General features: G+C 42.0%; 1 protein-coding gene across 1 annotated transcript; it reads right to left on the bottom strand.

The window, feature by feature from the left end:
* Window positions 1–186: 186 nt before the first annotated feature.
* Window positions 187–23,247, bottom strand: SMC1B (structural maintenance of chromosomes 1B). Its single transcript, XM_027742632.2, has 25 exons — window positions 22,999–23,247; window positions 21,066–21,254; window positions 20,411–20,523; window positions 19,548–19,751; window positions 18,906–19,144; window positions 18,151–18,409; window positions 17,707–17,847; window positions 16,797–16,879; window positions 16,085–16,292; window positions 14,939–15,124; window positions 14,350–14,529; window positions 13,198–13,344; window positions 12,461–12,598; window positions 11,861–11,977; window positions 10,468–10,574; window positions 9,565–9,706; window positions 8,662–8,807; window positions 7,492–7,645; window positions 6,038–6,136; window positions 5,014–5,170; window positions 4,133–4,287; window positions 2,609–2,760; window positions 2,141–2,210; window positions 1,146–1,256; window positions 187–920 (listed from the first exon to the last, which is right to left on the bottom strand). Exons 1-25 carry the CDS (start codon window positions 23,105–23,107, stop codon window positions 810–812), a joined length of 3,717 nt encoding a protein of 1,238 aa, XP_027598433.1. The 5' UTR covers window positions 23,108–23,247; the 3' UTR covers window positions 187–809.
* Window positions 23,248–23,432: the final 185 nt, after the last annotated feature.

Raw genomic sequence — 23,432 nt, 5'->3', positions numbered from 1 at the left:
CCACCCGTTCCCAGCAAATGGTTAAAACCCCCCAAACAAACCAGGACTTGTGTATTAGCAGCACCCAGACTGCTGTAGGTCAGAGACCTTTGGACACCACTGAGGCTGCTCCTCCATCCACCCTTCACACTGCCAGAGGTCTTTCCACATCTGTCACTGGATTCTCAATGAAGGCACTCACATAAATTCATGCCTCAAATTAATTTATTAACGAAGTGTGGCCATAACACAAGTGTTTGATGAACATCTGCCTGCAGGAGCAGTGGGCACCTGGATGTGGTTGGAATGTTCCTGTGTGCCCAGCAGGGAGCACAAACCCAGGGCTCCCAGCACACAACAAGGCAGGTGTGTGTAGGCAGTCTGGGGGACAAAAGGAACCTGCTCTGTGAACATTACAATTATTATGAACAACCATAAACCATGGGAAGCTCTTAGCACACACAGAGGGGGAACACAGGCCAGATGAAGTGATTCCATCTCCCTCCAACAGTGTTCTGTACCCCAGCTTGGGGATGCTGTGCTTATGAACTTGCACCCTTCATCTTTACAGCCCAACCCCCCCGAACACTGGGGGAGAACTTTGTGTAGCAGTGTGCACAACCTCAGCACCAACCTCGGGCGCTCTCACCCCTCAACCAAACTGCACGAAGGAGGAACAGCTCCTTCCATGACTGTTTTGCAAAACTGCTTCCCTTGGAAAGTGAACAAACATTCCCATATCAACCTCCAACAGCCACGTTCCAACTCACATTTGCCCCAGTCAGCTGTGAACCCAGTTGCTGTTGCTGTGCCCTGGTTCTGTCCACGTGCTACCCCAGGACAGAGCTGCGTCTGGGCTTCTCTGCCCTGTCCTGCTGTTCCTGCTCCGGGAACTCGGTGAGATCCAGGGTCAGCACTTTGCTGAACATGATGTCATCGTGCTGGGAAGGGGGAGATCACAGCAGGGAACATGTTTCTCTTACTTGAAATAAGCATTTCATAAGTGTGAGAGACAACACCGAGCCTGAGCTGCCACAGGACATTCCCTGGAGCCTGTCCCTGCACAGCAGGGCACACCCAGCCACCAAACACTGCAGGTGGGAACCAGCACTTCCACACCACCCCCCAGCATCACTGAACAAAACCTGCCCCTAATGGATTGTTACCTCTGGACACACTCCAAGCAAGGCGTCTGCCTTGCAGAAGAACTCCTCCTTCAGGGAAATCACTATCATTTGGAACTGCTCATGGGCCTGTTCCCTGATGAAACTCGAGACCTTTGGAAAGAAAGCAAACATTTCCTCAGTTAGTTCTGGCAGCCTGAAACCACGCTGTGATCAGGGAATGGCGAGGAGAGAACTGAACTGTGAGAGCTGCCGAATTCCATCGTGAAATAAGCTGGGCAAAATGAGAAATAAACAACTCTTAAGCCAGATACTTGCCCTGGTCTCAAGACAAGCCCTCAGATCTGCTGCTTTTTGAAAACACGTAACAAAATCATTCACTCCAATGAGTAAAGTTAAAGAAAGAGGCCTGTGCCAATGAAAAACAGTTTTACCTAATATAACTACAAAGCAAAGTGGAAATTCCTGAATGCTTAACAAAAAAAAAAAAAAAGGTGTGTAAAGTTTGTTACTGGCTACATAATAAGATCTGAAATATGTATTAGTTCACTGCAGACAGCAGTGTCCCTCAATATAAATTAAATGCTGCTAAAGGAAAACCAGTACATTTTTAATAATGTACTGGCACAGTTCTGCCTGCACAGTCCTATCTACTTGACATGGAAATAATTTTTTAATGGAAGAACTGCCTTTAGTAAGTTACAGAATTCATTGATTTCACAGTATAGTTCCATTTCTGCAGATCTGCTTTAATAAATCCTCAAATTGAAAGAATGGAAAGAGACTTAGCTCACACCTTCACCCTCCTCACCTCTTCTCTCACATTCACAGCTTGGGCACCAATCAAACACGCTTAGATTGAGGATTTTAAACCTCTCCCATGTCTGGTATCTCACACAACCATTACTTCAGCCCTAAACTTAATCTAATTTAAACCAGGTTCAGTCAGGGCAATCAATCTCTGCATCCCAACACCCTGCAGTCCAAGCAGCCACCCTTCTACAAAAGGTGTCAGATACTGATAAAGGATAACTTACTTTATCAATGTTTGAGTTGTCCAGGGCAGCATCTATCTCATCCAAAATAAAGAAGGGTGCTGGCCTAAAGCTGCAGGAGGCAAGGCAGTATTTTGCACTTAGAAGCCAAAATGTTAATAAACATTCTAATTACTCTCTAATAAAATTCTGATAATATTTTGCAATATTAGATTTATATTTATTTTAATGAAATAATCAGATATTACTTATGCAATATTAAATAATACACAATAACTGAATTAACAGTTCAGAATTAACATAAAATTCTACATTTAATATATAATATTAAAGTCGTGACAGGCAAAGAATAAGGTAAAGAATAAGAACTTTAGTAACGCCTGAGTACTCCATTAGCAGGTTTTTTAACATGTTTGTAAATGGAACACTGTCTCTCTTCCTGTCAGGCAGATCCTTGGAGAATCCCACAGTACTTTCCCCCCTTGGACAATCCCAGGGCAGTGTTTTTACCTGTGTATGGCAAACACCAGGGCCAGGGCTGCCACGGTTTTCTCCCCTCCTGACAAACAGTCCATGGGCATGAAACGCTTGCCAGGGGCCACACAGTTGAAGCCAATGCCTTCCAGATAGGGCTCCTCGGGATTCTCAAGGCTCAGGAATGCCTGGGAACACACACATGGCATTGTTAACAGGGACATTTATCAAAGTATTAAGATGGGAATGGTTTGGGTTTAAACACTGCCTGAGCTAATGTGGAAATCAGGGAGTTGGCTTCATCCATCCATCCTGAGAGCAGCATTACCAAATTCCCAGGGAATATGGTTTTGTTAAGGAACCAGGAGGCTCATTAACAAAACCAGTTTGGAAATGGCACCACCTATTTGTTATTTGCACACTTTCAACTACTGAACAAACTCGATTTTATCACCTTTTATGTAACTGCTTTTTTTTTAGTTATTAGAATTTTAGACTTAAAAAGCAGCTTGGAAGACAATACACTTGCAAAATTAGCCTTTTTTGTGGAAGGTTAGCTTTACAGAGCCCAGCTTTGAGCTGGAGAAAGACTTTAATAAAAGCAGTCTTTCTCCATACTTTGTATCCTGGTTCCCAGGGCCAAAAATTGAAAGTATTATTTTAAAGGAATTATCATTTTTCCAAACCACTAAAAAGTACAATGGGTAAGATCTTTGCTACGTGGTTTGTTTTTCCCATTAATAAAAGAAACAATAAAAGAATAAAGTCTCTTCCCCTCTGCACAGGGGGAGACAGATAAAAGAGAAATTTCCATACTTAACCCTGACTTCAAATGTCTCCTCTTGGATCACAGGCACAGCAGAAGAAAACCAAACCAATACACAACATGTTGAGGGAAAACACAGAAGCTGATGAATTTGATGTTTTAAAACAGAAAAGAATCCAATCCTGAACCCTTTAAACACTCCACAGTCTATGGAACTTGATGTAACCAAAGCATTAGGGAGTTCCCTCTTCACTTTTGGCATTAATACAGGCACAGTAACAAAGATAATTGTGGGACAATTTTCCTATGTGTTTCTTAAAAGCTGCAAACTTATTATGTCTGTGTTTCCTAAATATTTAAATGGGATACACAGAGCTTCAAGACCTTGTACAAAACACTGATTTATGATTTTGAGTTTTGTCTGTATTAATGACTGTTTTAACTGCTTATTATTGGTATCACTAGATGTGCAAACCAGTGTTATTTTTAAATGAATTACTCAATTACATTTCACATTTGTGTCCTTATAATTTGTAAGTCTGATAAACACAAAGAGTAAAACTACCTCACTCTGAGCAGTTCCCAATTTTATTAAGAGATTACCTTTCTCTGTCTAATGTCCAGCATGCTTTGGCTTGTCATCTCCCTTCTCTGACCCTGAACTCGTGCATCTTTATTATTTGTGCCATTTCCTTCTCCAGGACTGAGACTGTCTTTGCAAAGCCCGAGTGTTACTTTGGTAACAAAGCATCCAGTGAGGCCTCTTGGGCCAAGCCCCCGAGCCCATGACCCACCTGAGCACTGCTGTTCCTGCACAGCTTCTTGTAGATCCTGTCAATGGCTATGGAGGCGTGTTCAAAGCACCTGCTGAACAGCTCATACCTCCTCTTTTTCACCTCCTCAAATTCCTGCCTGCACGTTCTGGCCTCCTTCCTGCTGCTCTCAAAAGCTGAGGAAAACAGATCACAGGAATTCCTCTGTAAGAAGCCTCTGAGCAAATACACAGAACAAATCTATGTTGGGTACCATAAGCAGCACCAAGGAAAACACTTACTGCAGAAAAAATACACATACAGGGAGCAATACCAATACAAAGAGTTTCCTTCCTCTGAAACCTTTCAAATGGAGGCCCCAAAACCTGAGAAGTTGTGGTGTATTCCATCTCCTCTACACCATATTCGATTGGAGCAAGGAACAAAATTCTTCTCCTAATTCCTTCTGGAGGCTGGGCAGCCCTAAGCAGCTCCAGCACTGACCTGGTACAGCTCCAGAACCCTTCCTGTGCTCGTGGCTGCAATGCTCTCTGGGGATACTCATCAGTTTGAAGGAATGCTCGTGTCTGAGTTCTGGACAACATACACAGTTCCTTCAATTATGTAGGAAAAATGTAAAAAGTTTTAAGATTAAAAGGCAGTCATTTTCACAAAGCAAGTGAAAATACTTTATGATGCCATTCGGGCAACAAAGTCTCTTTCCAATCACTCAATGTGTATTTCAACTGCATACTCACCTGTATGCTAAACAATTGTTTACACATCATTAAAAAATAACTGAGATAACACTTGAGCACAAAAAAATACCTCAGTATCTGAAAGAGGCAAAGCCAGCAGGACCAAGCCAGGGAAGAGGGTGAAAACTGTCAGTCCCAAAAGAGATGGCCATGAAGGACTGTTACCGTCTATGGACTCCTGGAACTTGCCCCGGGCGATCTGGAGTTTCTCCACTGCCCTCAGGTTGGGAGCAGCTGTCTTCAGCAGAGTGGTCTCTTTGCATTTGATCTCCTGCTGCATCTGCTTCAGACGAGCCTCGATGTCCTTCTCAGACTGCAGGTCCTGAAGAAAAAGGAATCTCGGAGGGATCCAGTCGGCTCATAGGCCAAGACACTTCAACACACATGGCAAGCACTTGTGGGTTCTGAGACAACCACCCCACTCATGATAGCTTTAACTGGAAACAACCAAAAAATGCCACTCAAGGGCCTTAGTTCTCACAATCATCTAGGAGGTCCTCAGTATTCTTCCACAAGACCTTTAAAACAGAGAGGCAACTCCCTTCCCTCACTTCACAATACAACACAAGAGCAGGATTAGTGCTTCACTACTTGATTTGTAAAGAAAACCTTCAAAGGCAGGTTCTCAGGGAATTCTTGGAGACAAGTTCCAGTGATGACAGATCCATCCTTCGCTCTGTACCTGGCCTCTGACATTTACTTACTTTTCTTAGGATTCAAGGGAAAAAAAAAATTACAAAACCTGCTGAGAAAAATGTGACCTAATGGGTTGTTAGAGAGGGAAGGATGGGAAGTCTCAGTCTCTGCAAATACCACAGACAGAAGTGGTAACAACCCCCAGCAGCCATCCTTGGGTCCTGGAGTTCTGAGCCATAACATATAGTGTTGGAACTTCAAGGCAGAAGGTAAAGCAGGAAGGAAAAACCAAGGTTATATTAACTCTTTCTGAATTCCATGTTTGTGGTTCAGAGAAGCTTTAAAGGTAAAGTCTGACCCATCCAGAAATCCCACACAGCAGTGCTACATGTGACTGCAAAACTAGAGTACACAGACACATGCACTTCAGCTTAGCAGTGTTTCATTTCAAGACAGGGGTGAAGAACAAATAATTTCAACAAATAAAATATTTTTTACCAAAATGAAAAATCAAACACTCCCATCTGCAATAATTTCAAAACAAAAAGATCACCTTCAGGTCTTCTGCTAGGCTCCTGTAGTCTACCTGAATTCTCTCCTCCCTCTCATAGATCCCTGACGTTGTCTGGGTGTCTTCTGTTTCAGTTCCCAGCTGGAAGATGAGGGACATTCCAGTTCAGAAGTACAGCAGTTAACTTTTAAACTGTTACACCAATTAACTGAAAGGATTTGAAATGAAGAGACAGTGGTAACATGGTACAAGCTCCTGCCCTGGCCCAGAGGGAGTGAACAGTTAAGATCTCATGAGTCCAATTAAACCATGCACCTGTTAAACAAAGGTGAAAACATCTGCTAATCTCAGTTTAAATCAAGGTGAAAGCAGCAGCAATTTTTTTGTAGTGTAGTTACAACCATGGGCATACTGTAAATCTCCTGGTTGGAAGGATTTATATTCCCCAGATAATTCAACCCCCTTCCAAGGGAAGGCTCTGAAGGTGTCAGCTGAGGCATTTCTTCTGCTCAGTTGGCCTCAGAAAGAGCTTCAGCTCTGTACAGCACAACCAGAGTGTCTTCTGGACCCTGCAGCCTGAATTTCCAACAGCCACCTTCCCTCAAAGGAGACGTGCTACCTCTCATTGTCAGTCCCTCTCCCACCACCAAATCCTGCTGGTCTTCTTAGTGAAAGCATTGATTAATCCAAGTTGGTTTTCCTACTGCTCACACCTCCTTGGTTTCAGCTCTTCCTTATCCAAATAGTGAGAGCTGAGCTCCTGCATCCTCTGATCAGGAGCAGTTCTTGTTCTCTCCCTTCACAAACCACCCACCCCACCTCACTGCATTTTCTGCTGCCCTGTTCATACCCATCCTCCAGCAAAAATACTTTTCTAAGGAAGGGGTTCAACAAGGCTCCTTCCAAATTCACACACTCCTTAAAAGTCCTTCCAAACTCACAGCTCTTTTCTTTTGTAACAGTGGAGAAAGTTTATTTCTCCTCACCAAAGATATGCTGGAAAAAGAGGGAAGATGTAGACAACTAAATAGTCAAACCTCTGATAGCAGGAATGTTTCTATCTTAGCCTATCCCTGATCTCTGTGAATATCTACTCAAGCCAAAAGGATCATTTCCTATACAGCATTTATATTATGGATGATTGACCTAATCTGATCTCAATCCACGTATATGCCATATTTATTTATATTTCTGAACTGCCCCTGCGTGTCCTCTTACACATCTTCACACCAATTTTCTTGTACCATGGTGATTCTAGATATTCCACAGGAATATGTTTCAAGTAAAAATACTTGCAAACAATATCTCTGCCTACAAAAAGCAACAAAAATCCTTCCCTTGAACGAATGAGGCCTGAAAACACAAAACCAACACATTTGTTTGAACATTACTATGGGAGACAAATATTCCCGTAAGGAAAGAATGAGGATCTTTAAATTCATGACTGAGGAACTGCTCCCCCAGGATATTTATCTTCTGTAAACATTTTTAAGTACCTCTACTTCACTGATGTCATCCAGTGTTCCAAAGAGGAGCTTGATTTTCAAGTCCTGCACCTTGCACTCGAGCAGCAGATTATGTCTCTTTAGTCTCTTCTCTTCCAGAGCAGTTTCTAGAGCTGCAGCTTCCTTCTGCAGTTTTGTGGCTTCCCTACATGCACAAAAGGAATGAAACAACTCAAGAGCAGAAGCATCACTGCTAAACACATCCAGAGAAAACCAGCATGACTAACACAGCACGAAAACCAGTCTCCAAGCACCATGAGGGCTCCTTCCCCTGCAGTCCCCACTGAACTCGGGAAAAGGGGGCTGTACTTGTGCCATCCTCTCCATTCTCCCACAGGACTCCAGAGGGAGCCTGAGTTTCAGAGTACTGACAAGTTCACTCTGCAGCATCTTCAAACCCCACCTTCCCTAGCCACAACTCTGTTCTGTTCAGCTCTGCACAACACGGAGGGAGATTCGATCCTTCTAACATTCCATCAAGTCTCTTCTGTCACTACTCTCCTTGAAGCACAGCTTGATTCTTTGCAATAAATTCCTGTGATAGCATCAAGTTACCAGCACCAGAAATGTCATATCTTACATGGTTAAATGACACACTCTGACATGAATTCCTAGGCATACAGTCCAGGAGTTCATAGAAAATTCCCCAAGTTTATCTAACCACACTGGGCCAACAGGGGTTTTAAACGTATCTTAAACTCCTGGTTAAGAGACATTAAGCACATCAATAATCAGCAAGCATAACAAAACTGAAGTCTAATCTGTCCCCAAAGCAGCTGATTTAAAACAGTGGGACAAAATAGTGAGCCTAAAGTTAATATCAGTTTAAGGTATCCAACCCATGAAAAGTCTGGAGAAAATAACAATAAAATCAGAAAAAAAATTCCAATTAATTGAAGGTGCTGTACAACTTAAACTGTGAAACTACCAGGGAACTACACACGCCCCCAGTCAAATGTAAATACTACACTCTTACCCCAAGTCACTCCCTATTGCCCAGAAACACTGCTAAACTGACACCTACTGTAAATGCAAATCACCATGTCCCTAATAAGTCTTTCACAAGAAAACACATCAAGAGAAATCCAAACATCTGAGCACCAAATCTCTGCTAAATATTATCCCATTAACCATTTTCCCAGCAGTACATGTAGGAATTACCTATTAAGAGTTAACATCCTCCTTCTGAACTCTTCAACTTCAGTTTGGCTTTTTGTAACCTGAGATTTATGAGTACTTAATCTATCCTTAAGTTCTTGCTGCTCCTCCACCATTTCATTCACTTTTATTAAAAGCTTTTCTTCATCCTGCATAAAAATATTTACATTTTTAACGTCCCATCAAAACTCTTGATGTGGAGCCTTGTTATACACAAAGAAAGAGTTATAAGTTTAAACCTGTTACATTCAAATGTGTTACAACACAAAATCTGAAAGGCACTGTGGGATTTTTTTTCCTCCACTTTGTAGCAGTTTTATACACTTCACTTTTGTTTTTTATTCAGAGCACTATTACGGATCTTTTCTCCTTCCCTTTTCTGTGTACCACAAACATAGTTTATTTAACAAGCACCATGAGCACAACAAGGAATCAAGAACACTGGGAAGGAGGAATCCACACATATTACCTCAATTAAAAATCTGAATTGGTTTCACAGAATTATCTTAGTGGCTGTGAAGTACCTTAAAGATGTAAAGCACCAGAGTTGTTTAGTCTTACTCGTGAAATCTTCTACTGAATCTGAGCCACGTGCTGCTGGTTTTATTTGTAGCTGTATGTTGCCTTTTCGTATCAATTAAACACATAAAACTGAACACAATATAACACTGTACACACAACAATACACAATTTTGAGCAAACTTATTTTGAATAATTAGTAAGTACCCAAGCATGGCAGGTTATTCCGAGGTTAAAATGCATCTGCATTTTTTTAAACAATTACGAAGTCAGCACTGAATGAACCCCTTGCAGAATTACTCAGCATCACACTTTTTAAATATTGTAACTCAGTGCATTCTGTTCTCCCAGAAGAGTCCCAGAGGCAGAGACTGATTTCAGAGTTACCTCCCGAAGCCTGACGATCCCAGCTTCATCTTTCTTTATGGTCTCCCTCAACTTGCTGACCGAGTTTGTTAATTTTTGGAGATGATCCCGATTATACTCCAGCTGAGTGTTCAGTCGGGTCTTCTGGCTCTCAAACTCCAGCCTAGGCAAAGCACAGGACTTCAAATCAACACATACAGAGCAGGCTCCTAACTGTCACTGTAAGCTGGGACAAGGCACGTTTCCCCTCTGAGGAGTCAGATTGCATTTTTGTATCTCCCACGTGAGCACAGAAATCTGCAGACGTTTGGGACCACCACACCACATCCTGTGGATGTGCTGAAGTCACAAGGATACAGTGATAATAGTTAATATGGCCACCTCAATATGGAGAGTGACACTGGAGTTCAAGGGTCTAGTTCAACATTCTCCTTCATAAGGCACAAATCTGTGGTCCTGGGACATGTGCCTGGGACACAAATACTAGGTGAGGTTGCCAGTGAGAAACCTCAGAGCCTGCTGTCCTTAAGATCATGTTCCTATACCAAATGCCTGCATCCTACATCCAGTTCTCCTTCAGATTTTGGATACATGAGTGACCCTTCATGCTGTTCTCAATCTGGGATAGTGCCATTTTTCCACGTGGGTTTTAGAAAACTATTCTTTGCTTTATTTTTCTACAGCAGTGCTACCAAAATAGCAAATGTTACCTTCCAAGTTTGTTGCCAGCTGTCACTGATCTGAACTGTCTCATAAGCCCAAAGCATAGCAGTGTCACTAATCCCTAACTAACCCCTGCAGTAAGAGGGGAACCTTTTACTGTCTCCTGGGCTTTTGTGATATTTCCTGGGCTGGGGTTTCCCAAGGCCCAGTGTGCCCAATTTAATCCCAGCCACTGGTTTACTAATCAGTGCCAAACACCACCTTCTCTTGGCAATCTCCTCTTGCTGCCTCACGTGTTCCTGTTCATACACACGGATATTTTCTATACCAATCTCTTCACAGAATTCTCGGAAAACAGTGTCTTCCACCTTGGAATACAGAGAAACAGAGCAAAAAAAAAAGATGTTTGGTCACTCACAGGTGTAAAACATTTGGACAATCGCTTCATGCTGCAGGCTGGGTTTTTAAGGTACTTTAAGAAACAGCAAACAAGTACTGAGAAGTAACTTGTACTTGAAATTTTCCAATAACTCTTTCAGTCCAAATGCCAGACACAAGGCATATGATCTGCAAGATGTAACTCTAAGTTCTTCTTGACAGCACCTGGTCACTCCAAAGACAATTAAAGTAATCACTGTGACCAACTGCCCTGGTTTTGCCTGTTGTTCCCAGCCAGCTGAAGAAGAGAAAGCTGGACAGGACACTAATCAGATACAACAGGTCTCTTGGTGCAGCTCAGTTCTTCATTTTAATCCTTTCAAGGGATCCATAAATATTAATTACTGTGTTCCAATTATAGCAAAGTCACAGCAAAAACAGTGCCATGGAATATTTCACCTCCTAATTATACAGTGCATACTAACAAAAGCCTCAGGCAAAACCAATCCTAAGATTTTTATGAAAAATTTAAGCAGGTAAATTATTAGGTACAGTGTGTAAGACAGGACTGAATGAAGAATAGCAACAGCCTATTAGAAAGGAAACCTAATGGGTTGAACAGACTTTTAAGAGAACTTTACAGGTCAGAACCTGGTAATGTTTACACTGCTTTAGTACTCAGGTTGTTTCAGCCAGGGATACAATACCACTTCAAGTTACAAGTTACACTACCCTTTGGAAAGCCTCCATTTTTTAGTTTGTTTTTGGTGTTTGTTTTTTTTTTTTATTTATTTTTTATTTTTTATTTTCAGAACAAGCAAAAGCAAAATTCCCCAGGTCTGGAATTCTCAGAGCTTAACCATCAATGACAGTGCCAGTGCTTGCAGATGACAGACATCTGCACTCCCTCGTGCCTGCACCACAGGCAGGACAGAGAACACACAGCAGTTTTGGCTCCTTTTTCCAGGCAGAATTCCAGCCAGATTAACCCAAGGCTGACTGATGAGAATGGGGCAGAGGCCAGGAAGTAAGTTACATGTGTATGATACACCTCGAGTAACTGCAGAGCTGGGACACATTAACATCCAAGTGCACCTCTGTTCCCAGCCAGCCTGGTAAGAAAGGAAGAGGATGACTGTTGGAATAACTTAGAAGTCTTGTTGACAAAGTTGTTTATAAAGTTAAAAGTTGTCCAAGTTCTAGAAGTCAGCAGGAACATAAGAAGTTTCTGCAGCATAACAGCATAGGCTGTCACAGTTTTGACAGAAAGCATTACCTCATTAATTTTTGTCTGAAATTCTTCTATTTTTGTTTTTCTTCGTGCTATTCCTTCATTCAGCATGTCATGCTGAGACTCAATATTTAGCAGTTCACTTTCCAGCTTTGATTTTTCCTGGATAGAAAGGAAAAATATGGTAATTTTTCTTAACAGGAGGGTCAACTTTCTAGAAATTAAAGAGACAGCTCTGTTCCAGATTAACTGTATTTTTCTGATTAAAACCTTTATTTTCTTCTCAAATGCCACTTACTCACTATCATTGCCAATTTGCATGCAATGATTAGTTTGAATGAGGAGAAAAGCAAACTAAGCACCACATAAAGTGCACTTTGACTTACAGACTTCTGAATGTTACTAAATGATATACCAAAGCTACCAGAGATCCAAATTTAAAACCTAAAATAGAAAAAGGCTCACGTAAAGTACTTTCTAGTCTTGCTTTTTATATTTTATCAATCCCTCAGTCGTAACTGCCGCATGCAAAACTTGATCTGAATTAAAAAAACTATGTAAGGAAGCAGCATTTATTTCACAGGTAATGACAGCTTAAAAAATACAATTATTAAAGCTGAGAATGGTTAAGAGTTGGCAGGGTACCATGTAGAGATTGGCAAGGTGTTTCTTTTTAATGAGGTCCAGCTCACTCTGTGAGTATTTGAGCCGTGTCTGGGTTCCTTGGCTCTGGGCACGCAGCTGCTTCAGGTCGGCCTCCTTACGCTTGGTCTTCATCAGGGTCTGGGGAAGGGTTGGGGTGGGAGAAAAAGCACTGTAAATATGAGGTGGCCTCTTGGAAAATGAGTCGTGTGCAGATTTCAGCCTCACTGACACGGGCCTCATTCGAGGTAAAGGCTGGCAGCACTGGTCATGCTCCACAGGAATTTTGTAACAGATTTACTTCTCCACAGGAAGCATCTGCTTGCAGATTCCTAAATCCCTGCTCCATCCCTCTCATAGAAACAAACACTAGAGGTATGACATAGTTTTACACTGGAAGGTTTTGGTCCATGCAAACACTCTCATGTTGACAGATCACATCATCTTTTTCTCACTACAAGTCTCCAGGTACTTTGAACAGCAGCTCCTTTTCCTGGAGGCAGCTTGGACCAAGAGTGTTATCCTGGTTCTCCATCTGTGAACCACTCCATCAGCTAAGGACAAGATGCACAATGGATTATTATTAACTGGAAGAGGATAAACAGCTACTGTGTCCTGTCTGCATCTTCTATGAGTTTTGAAAATCACCTCTTTGGAAAATCCCCTTCCCAGAGCTGAACTGAGTCAGACAACTTCTACACTTCCATGACTTTTGCAGTAAGTGCTATTAAGAGACCTACCTTTAACTCATGAATCAAGCTATCCCTTCTTTCTTTCATTTTATTCATTTCTTTATCATCCCAACATCTAGCTTTAAATCTTAAATCACTGGATCCTCCAGAAATCACTCCAGATTTTAAAAATAAAGTTCCATCAAGAGACACTGTCTAGAAGGAAAAAAAAAAGTAAACCCAAATAGATCTTAACAAAATCAGCCAAAATACCCAACAAAGTAGTGCCCAAGATATGGCAGTCAAACAAGCAACAACCACATTTGAGGTGGACTTCAATGTTTTTTCATGTTCCAAACCTGCTAATATGAGATACATGAAGCCACAGAGAATGCCTGTTGTTTCTTAGCACTAATCACATTTTAGTATTATTACAACTGATCAGCAAATGAAATGAAATTGTATCATTTCCTTGTATTTAGAAAATTAATATGAGACACTTGTGTGGCACTTAGAAGGTTCTGTCTGGCTCAGTAGAACAAACCAAGCCCCATGATAATGGAGTAGAGGAAAACAGCCTGTTTGTACCCAGGAAGGGCAAATTTTAGTGAAGAACATGGGTGCTTTAGTGACCTGATTCCAAGTAAACATGATTTCATGCTCACCTTCAACTTCAAGCTGTTTTAATCAAGATTTTAAACAGTTAACACTAAGTGCATAAAAGACTGTCTGCAGCAACACAGGTATGAATAAGAAGAGACAACTGCAGGAAGTAACAGAGAAGCTTCCAGTCCTTAACACAGTCCACATCTACAACCAGCATATTCTGGCAGATATTTTAAAGATTTTTGAAAGCATTTCTTCAAAAAACCCCTCACAAGATAAAGTCTGAGTTTCTAAATCAGGCAGTTTTAAGTGCAGGATTATCCCTCCTTCACCCTCCTTTTATCACAAGGACCATATGAAGAAGCATATTTGGACTCTAACTATCCTCCAATTTGCCTCCCCCTTTTCCCAGGAAACCACTTACACTTACTACCAGACAGAGGCAAACATAACCATGTGAAGTATCTGGTGGTTTGTTTGTGTGGGATTAGACAGCACAGCACCACTCCGTGTTTACCTGCAATCCTTCACAGCACATGTAGAAAAGAATGATTTAAATGGCATCAAATCCATGACTGCAGTGGGAAACACGTGCAGCAAACTGCAGCTCCTCACCTTGAGCCTCACTGGTCCATCAAAGGCGATGTGTTTGGCCTCCTTCACTGTCTCACAGACCAGGCTGTTCCCGCTCACAAACTGAATCACTCTTTTCAGTGGAGCAAATGGTGTTTGCACAACATCCACCAGCAGTTTAGCTCCCTTTACCTCCCTCAGCTTCTCGTTGATTGGCTTGACCTGGAAAGCAAAGAAGCAGTGCCTGGAATTCCTGCTGTCACCATAAAGCAGGCCCAAATCTGAGAGGTCTGGGCACAGGATGTGCAGGTAACAGAATGGCAACTGCAAGAGGTGTCTGAGGATTAGGGACACACCAGTGTCACTCCTGTGCTCAGAAAGGGACAAGGAGGAGGACAATCAGCAATCTGCTGATGACACAAAGCTGGGAGGAATGACTGATATGCCAGACACTCATCCAGAGGGACCTCAGCAGGCTGGAGCAGTGGGCCAACAAGAGCCCCACAGAATTCACTTCCCAAGTCCTGTGCCTTAACACTTAAACCTACTTTTGTGAAGCTTAAATGATCCAGTATCAAGATTTACAAGTGTATCAGTTTGCTGATGACAGGAGAAAGAAAAATGTACTCACATCAAGGTAATCCAGAGCAAGAAACGTTTCGGGTTCAGCCCGTTCCTGTTTCAGGAACTGAATACAATCCCTCGCTGTTTTTTGAGAGGCAACAACAATAGCAGTCATGTATCTGCTGAACACCTTGGTAACAGCAAGCTGGTATTTTTTATGGATAGGATGACACAGGTCAAGCAATCTTCCAAACTGAAGATTAAAATGTTGAGAAATATTAATATGCTACTTTAGACATGGAATAATATTTCTGCACACAAGAGGCTGAAGCAGTAAGAGGAAAATGTGTTACACATCTACCAGCTGCACTCTCTCACAATGGCTGTGCATCAGAAAAAACAGAAATTGAAGTAGTCATCAACCCAACATGCAAAGTATGCCTTCTGAGGGGATCTAATTTTTTCTCTAAGGTTGCAGTTATGTATCTCAATGTTTTACTGAGAATCTCTAGCATACAATTCCAGAAGCATAAGAGAGTGACAAAGTTAGCTGAGCATCTTTTTTGGAGAGAAAGAAAGTATCTGACACTCAGTAAAATCTTAAAATGTCTATAAAGTCTTAAATAAATAGAACTGGAAAATGGCAGCAAGAGAGGCACTATTTTAATTTCAACCCAAAAAAGAAGTATCTGCTTATTTTAGTAGCATAAACAGAATAAAATCAGTTTTTCTTGTACTGCATAGTCCAAATAATCATTAAGTAACACCATTAAGTAAAACTAATTAGCTCTTTATTGTACATGCTCCCCAAAGATCTTTTGTTCCCTTTCTGTCCTTACAAGCACAGCTGAGCTTTTTCTGAAGGACTGAACCTACTGATGCCCACTTTGAACACCATAACCCTTGAATTCATGCAAGAACAGTTTTTCTGCTTGTTCACACGTAGCTACTGGTCTCTTCTTGCAGATGTACAGTTTCATCCTTATCAAAGTTAAACAAATGAAGAGACAACTGGCATGAGCTGTGACAGGTCTTTCACGGTGTTGTCTCAGGAACAACACATTCAGGTATTTCATGTTTTATCTACTGGAAATTCATGGCCAACTACGATCCACTGGGATCCAGCCTGTCCAATTTAGCCCAGCTGCTTCCTCAGCCTAAGGCAGAACTCTTAGCTCTAAAATAAAGCATTGGGATAAGGCCATCCCATTACCACGGAATCCGGGTACAGCCTTCTGAGACTCTCCAGGATCTCTGCTCTCATCTGCTCCCGCCTGCCCTCGTGGTAATCCATCCTGGCATTCTGCAGCTCCCCAACTATTTTGTTCAGCTCCTCATTCACTTCAGCCATTCTCACTGTTGAGGTCTCAATCTCCTCAGCCAGCAGCTCCTCCTGCTGTTTTTTCTCTGCTAACGATTCGCTTCGGACAGAAGCACAAATAAAAAGCATTATTTCATTTATACACACTTGTAGCATCGATTCAGGTCATTCTGCAGTCGCCTTACCTCACGAGGAGTAAAAACCAGGCAGAAGACAAGACCCAGGAGGGAAGAACTGAGCTAACACACAAGGTAAGTATTAATGCTTTCTAGAGCAGCACGACTACAGAACTGCCCTGTTCCCTTGCTAAATTTGTCCACTAACAGCCCCATACCCATAGTGACAGAATTTGCAAGAAATTAGAAGTAATTATAGAACTGGTTCAAATAAAATATGGATTAGTCATCATACCTCCTACTTCATTTTGGCAGCTACTTTAATAGCCATATTACTTTAATAAGCTATTAAGTAAAATTGGTAAGGATTCTAACTCCTATTAGAATTTTAAAGAAAATAATTAGAAGCAATTAGAAACGTGCTGTGTTATTTTTGACAATACCTAATACACAAAAAATCAAATGATTTTTTAATTTTTTACCCATACCTGCATATCTTGGCATATTCTTCCAACTTCTCTATGCGTTTCTTATGCTCCTCTATCTGTTCCACAGTCTGCTTTATGATTTCCTATGCAATCACAAACACAAGTGTCCAAAACAAACCAGAAAACCACAGCTTACAGCAAGATAGAAAGCTGAATTAATCAGAACAAGCACTGAGGCAGATCTTTTCCTCCTGACTGGTATTTCACACTGAAGTAACAGCATCTCTTTTGCAATAACAGATGCCAAATTGCACCATGAATAATAGAGGGAAATTGTTTTATCAAGGCCATTACTGGATTTTTCATGTTCAGCTACAGCTTAGAGAAAGCCTCTTTATGACAGAGAATCATGACACCAACACTTAAAACAACTTTAAACGTAGAATTAGTAAATTACAGGTGTTAAAAAAAAAAGAGGTGCTTTTCTTGGCCCTACATCAATATTTTTTTCCTAAGGACACACAAAGAAGCAGGCTCAGAGCTTCCAAACTGACACAAAACACTGTAGTAAAAAGAAAAAACTACAAACCAAAAAAACCACAACAAAAACCAACAAGTATTTTCAGTCACTCCCTTTGAAAAAAAATACACTAATTAAAGCAAATGAAAAGAAAAAAAATACTGTTACCTATGCATTTTATTAAGCCTTAATTTAACTCCTGAAATTCTTGTGACCTTTTAAATAGCTCTAGGGATGGAGAGTTAACCTCTTTGTGCACCTGCTTCAATATCCATGAGATAAGGGTATGAGAGTTCTCATACAACTGAACTAACACTTGCAATGTCTCCCCTCTGCTGTGGATTTGATTATGTCAAAGCTCAGAGCACACCTTCACAGACAGTCATACCCGAGGCAGGAGCAGGGACACGTTTTTCTCCTTCAAACATAATTCTAGTTTGACACAAATACCTCGACTTCATTTTTCTTCCTCCGATTAAGTTTCAGCCTTTCTTGATCTCCTCTATCCTCCCAGCGAAGTTTCTCCATCTGCTGGGTTAGTGTAGCAACTTTCTTTCTTGCTGTCTCCTTTAGCTCTCTGTAACGCTCCAGCTAGACAAAACCAAAGAAGTCATAAATTAACTCCCTGGAAAGTGGGAAGATTCATGTTGTTCCAGCCTCAAGCAGCAATTGCCTACTTTGTCACACTCTCACCCTGCTGAATGTTTTCTGTCCTGCCCTCCCACAGGGTACCATGTCTCTATATAAAACTTGCAATTTTGGTTTTGTTTGAGCTCAAGAACAAAAAGACCACCAGAAATTACAGGTCACTGGTGAAATAATGGTTTCCCTGTGATTTGGGGGGGGATTTTTGGACTTCTCTAGTAACCACTGCTTTTGGGCCTCCCAGTTCACCTGACTTTCTCCCAGCTCAACACGTGCTGCTCTCTGCTTTAGCTCCTCTTCAGCTTTCTCCTCAAACGCTCTCCACGCCTTCTCAATATCACTCAGTTCTATCTCTAGCTCTTTTATGTTCTGCTTTTCCTTATCACACTGTTTCTCCTTGTCCCTCAGAGATTTTTTAGACATTTCTACTTTCTTGATTTGGTAGGACGTGTTTTCCTTTGCTTTTATATAGAGGGGTCTCTGCTGAATCAGTGATGCTTCCAGAGTCCTAAAAAACAAAACCAAAAGCAAACCCAAAACAAACAACCCAACCAGCCAACCACCACAAAACACAGACAAAACAACAAAACCACGCAGCAAAAAGGAGCAAAGGAAAGGGGAGAGAGGGAGGAGAGAAAAGAACCCTCCCTCCCAACCACACCTGCAAACAGGTTTCAAGAGCAAGGCTGTGGCTGTGCCCAGGGGTTTCCACTGCGGGGATTTTTTTTTAATATCCACTGAAAATAGTCATTTAGGAAGTGAAGCATAACCTTCTAAAGTGTAATAGCAAACAGGTATTTATATATAATGAAATTACTGACAACCTGGGCATGGCAAGGGAGGTGAAAACCACGTCTAGGTATTACTTCAGTGAATTACAAACTGACTCCCCTAGCACTGGGTTCTCACCCACGTGTGCAACAGGAAACGCACACCTGCCAAGCAATTCCCAGTGCAGATCATGCTTTAATTCAACTATCACAGAATCTGATGGGAAAACCTACTTCATTTCTTTTTCCATATGCTGTAGGTCCCTGTTTAGTACACCAAGCACTTTTTTCTTGGCTTTAAATGAATCTTCTGCTGCAGAAAGAGCCTCTTTCTTGGTATAAGCCTCCATATTCTTTTCATCCAAACTGGTTTTCAGGAAGCCAATGTCTTTTTCATTGTGATAAAGCAGAAAAAGCTTCATCTGTATCCTTTCTTCATACAGGTCCTTGATTAGCATCTGGTAATGCTCTGCCTACCAACATTAAAATTTCATTTATGGTTTATAAAAATGATTTTCCATCATTATCAGTCTAATTTCAAGCCCAAACTGAAATAAGATGCTGTACCAGTAGCTGTAATTCCAGCAATGTGCACCAATCATAAAACTCAAACATTTAAATCAATACTTAATCATACTAGCAAACCTATGCTTTCATTTATTTAGATTTTATTATATGTATTCCTTCACCTTTATAAATTATACCAAATTATTATATAGTATGCCATACTGAAAAAAAAACCCTAGATCAAGCACAACAGAAATGTGTGGTTGTTTTTTTTAAAAAAAAAACCAAAACCACCTGTATTTAAGCCCATAAAAGATCTGATAAAAATCTGGTATCTTTACAACCAAAAAAAAGGAACAACTGAGTTACCTCCTCTTTCTCTATCTTTGCTTGTTTCCGTTCTGCTGCAACACTTTTTTTCTTGTTATAATTAAACTGTGCATCCTCTTCTGCTTGCTGCATTTTCTTCTTTTTTCGTTCATATTCTTCGGCCAATTCCCATGAATTACTGATTTGTTCAAAAAGTTGAGTTCTCTCCTTGGGCTTCTTCATTGCAATCGATTCTACTGTTCCCTGAAACAAAATGGCCCCAAAAAAGTAAATAATGCAGCACTGTAGATCCTTCTGCTGCCTAATGGATTTCTTTAGGAGCATATAGTACAGATGGATCTCCATTTATATTATAAAGGTTTCTGTAAGAGGCAAAAAATCAGTTCTTCCTCGGGAGTCTTCTCAGCAACTGCAAGGAAGACAATTTTGTGCAACATATTCATCACAAGGCTAAGGCACTTCTGACCCATGTCATTAAATTCTTGGGAACTAACAGCCCAGCAGAATTATCAATCCCTCAGCCTGAACCAAAATATCCTTTACACTTCGATGCATCTTTACTGATAGAAGTGTTTTAAGATGAAATTCCTTTTTTTCCTAACACTTCTAGAATTGAACACACCAAGCATTTATAGAGACACATATTTTCTTACATCCTGTGAATAATACAAGCACACAATTTCTTCCAGATCAGCTTCTTTCTTCCTAGTGCACTTCTGTACACGCAATCCCATTATTTCTACTTTGTAGTCTTGTAGTTCTTGGTTGAGGTCAGGAAAAAAATATATTGGCTTGTAGTTAGCTAAGGGTGCCCTCTTTTCTATCAAACAGATAACTGTGTATCTATGAAATAATAACCTCAGAGGCTTTTATTTTCCTTACAAAGTACCTTGAATGCTCACCTGAAAAATAAGGCAATTCCTGGCCTTGACAAGAATGCCTATTTTTTCAAGCTCGGATATGTAAGCAGATCGGCTGACAGCCTTGTCATTGAAAAAAAATTCAGTGCAACTGCCTAAAGGAGGAAAGAAAAAAGAAAATTACTACTGAAAACTGTAACTGAAAATTACTGCTGCAACACAAAACCCACTGGAAAAGAACTAAACCAGTAGAACAATTTAACGGAGCAATTTCCTCAAAGAAGAAAACAGATCTCAGTTATTCCTTTATTCCTCTCAATAATTCCAGTTTTCTGTATGAAAACTCTAGTTTCACACTTCCAAATGGCACTGGCGTGCTCCAGTGCTCGTGCCTGCAAGGTTTCAGCCCCCATTTCCATCTACAGATCCCAAGGGAGTATCTACAGACACATAGAGAGTAAAGAACATACAATAATCACTTGTTGAATCTTTTAACTAATTGGCCCCAGCATGTTTTTTTTATTTATACCACCACCAAATTGTGTATTAATACTGAAATATTAACCCACCCAGCTCTGAAATGACATTGGGCATCTGAAATTCCGAGCTGAGTATTTCTTGTCTCCATTTATACATCATTTATACATCCCTCTTTATACATCAAACAGACAGAATTGCAGCAGTCTCTACCACCTACCACGGATAACTCTTGAAAATGTCTTCTCTTCCCCATCTTCCTCACAGTACACCATCTTCACACTGGCTGTGGAAGAGACTGGTCGCCCAACGTGTGCTCCGTGAATGAGCTCCCGAACACTTTTAACTCTCAGATTGGCTGTCCTTTCACACAGCAGAAAGCTGACAGCATCCATTATGTTAGATTTCCCTTAAAAGAAATGTTTAAAAATTGCTCTGACGTGGCAGAAATGAAAGGAGGCATTTGATTAACAACCAGCTAAAAAAATATGCAGAATTTCAAAGTTCTTCATTAATTCTATTTCTTATTCTGCATTTTTAAATTTTTTTAGGAAGAAATTCCTCCCTGTGAGGGTGGGGAGACCCTGGCACGGGTTGCCCAGAGAAGCTGTGGCTGCCCCAGCCCTGGAAGTGTCCAAGGTCAGGTTGGACGGGGCTTGGAGCAACCTGGGATAGTGGAAGGTGTCCCTGCCATGGCAGGGGTGGGACTGGATGGGCTTTAAGGTCCCTCCCAACCCAAACCACTCTGGGATTTGGTGATTTTATTGAGAAAAAACTACTGCAAATAAAGAAACACATCTCTAAGATGCAACACACCAGCGGCAGAAAATAAGCCTGTCTGTAATAAAAATCATCACAAAACTGATTTTTCATTTGTTCAGCTTTACTGAACAAATCCAGAGATCATTTCTCCATCTGAGTGAGCCACATCACACTCCTTCCTTGGCTGTGTCCTTTCTGGAATGCAATGAGGGAGCATTGCTGCACGAGCACTCCAGCCACAACTTTCCACTACAACACCAGGCTCCTGAAGAAGACAAGCACTTTCCCAGATCCATCCACCATAGCATCAAAGCTCTCTGGTCACAGACCTTCCACAAAAATTCTCCTAATGGAATCCTCTTTTGGTTTTCCCCCTTTAGTCTTGAGCACTTCTGTTGACAGCTTAATTATTTTCAGCCTTAAACTTTGCTACTTGGGCATTATTTTGACTTACTCTCAAAAATATCAGGAAAGGAGGAATAGTAGGAGGAAAAGAGTTAAATAGATAATAGATAAATAAAAAGATGCAATTCGGAGATTATATAGTCACAATTTTTCTCTTTGGATTCATCTATAAAATGTACTCACATTTGACTGGAAGAGCACCTGGAAAAAGCATCCATAATTTTGAGACTCCCCAATATAGAACAGTGAGGATAGGATGGTAAAGAACATTATAACTGCTAAATATATTGAACTTACATTCATGGTCTTACTTCAATCAGGTAAGTGAAGAAACTACAGGATCTAAAAACCTAAATCACAGACTAAACCATGAACAATCTGGAAAAACTAAGATGAAAAGCAAAGCCCATCCATGCAGCTCTGTTAGGACAACCCTCATCTCCTATCCCAGGGGAAATGCAGGATAAAATCCAACTTGTTGAATGGAGATTTTGGAAGAAGGGAATAATTTTTTAAGAAGTTGCAGTTTGGGATAACAATGTGGAGCCGCACTCACAAATCCCGGCTCCCATGGGCTGGACTACAAGGCAGGGCCCATATTCCAGAGCTTTTCCAGGACAAGCGTGGCAAAACCCACACACTGCAATCGAGGAGCAGGTTTCCACTGCCACAGTTTACAACTCGGAGTAGTGAAGTAAAACCCTGTCTGTAAGCTGAGCTATGAGTGGGGCGGCCGAGACAAGCTGCGTTTGCAAACCGAGCCTTCTGCTCGGCCTGGGAAGCACAGAGACAGCCGACACTGCCCTTGCACCAGGCTGAAGGACCTGCACCCCGGGCCGAGGAGGCCGTGCAGGGGCCGCCCAGGCTCCTCTGTGTGCCTGGGCCTGCGGGGACACCGAGCAGCCCCACAGGGCCGAGTGCCCGCACACTGCGAGCTCGGCGCTGACGGCTCGGGGGCCGCTGCCCCCGGCCCCTGCACACGCTACCTGATCCATTGGGCCCGATGATGCAGTTGAACCTCATGAAGGGGCCGATCACCTGCTGCCCGCGCCACGACTTGAAATCCTGCACCACCAGCACCTTCAGGTAACCCATCCCCGGGGCGCCCGGGGGCAGCTCCCCGCCTCAACACCCCACACACGGACGACAGAGGTGACTCTCCGCGGTTCGCCTGCGGGCACAGGGGAGCCCCGATCGGCCCCTACTGCCCAACTTTATCCCCCAGCGCGGCCGAGCGGCACCGCCTCGCCCACCCAGCCCTGTCACCCCGGCCCAGGCCTGCCCCGCCCTCTCAGCCCCGCCCTCTCAGCCCCGCCCGGCCCCGCCCTCTCAGCCCCGCCCCGCCCCTTCCAGCCCAGCCGCCTCGTGCGGGCCCGCGCGGGGCGGCGCTGCCGTTGCCATGGCGACGGCCCGCGTTGTG

Source organism: Pipra filicauda, unplaced genomic scaffold (genome assembly GCF_003945595.2).
Source record: "Pipra filicauda isolate LSUMZ 115617 unplaced genomic scaffold, ASM394559v2 scaffold493_size893225_pilon, whole genome shotgun sequence".
NCBI classification, from domain to species: Eukaryota; Metazoa; Chordata; class Aves; order Passeriformes; family Pipridae; genus Pipra; species Pipra filicauda.
The sequence above is the reverse complement of the archived record's forward strand: the minus strand, read 5'-3'. Positions and strand labels throughout refer to the sequence as shown.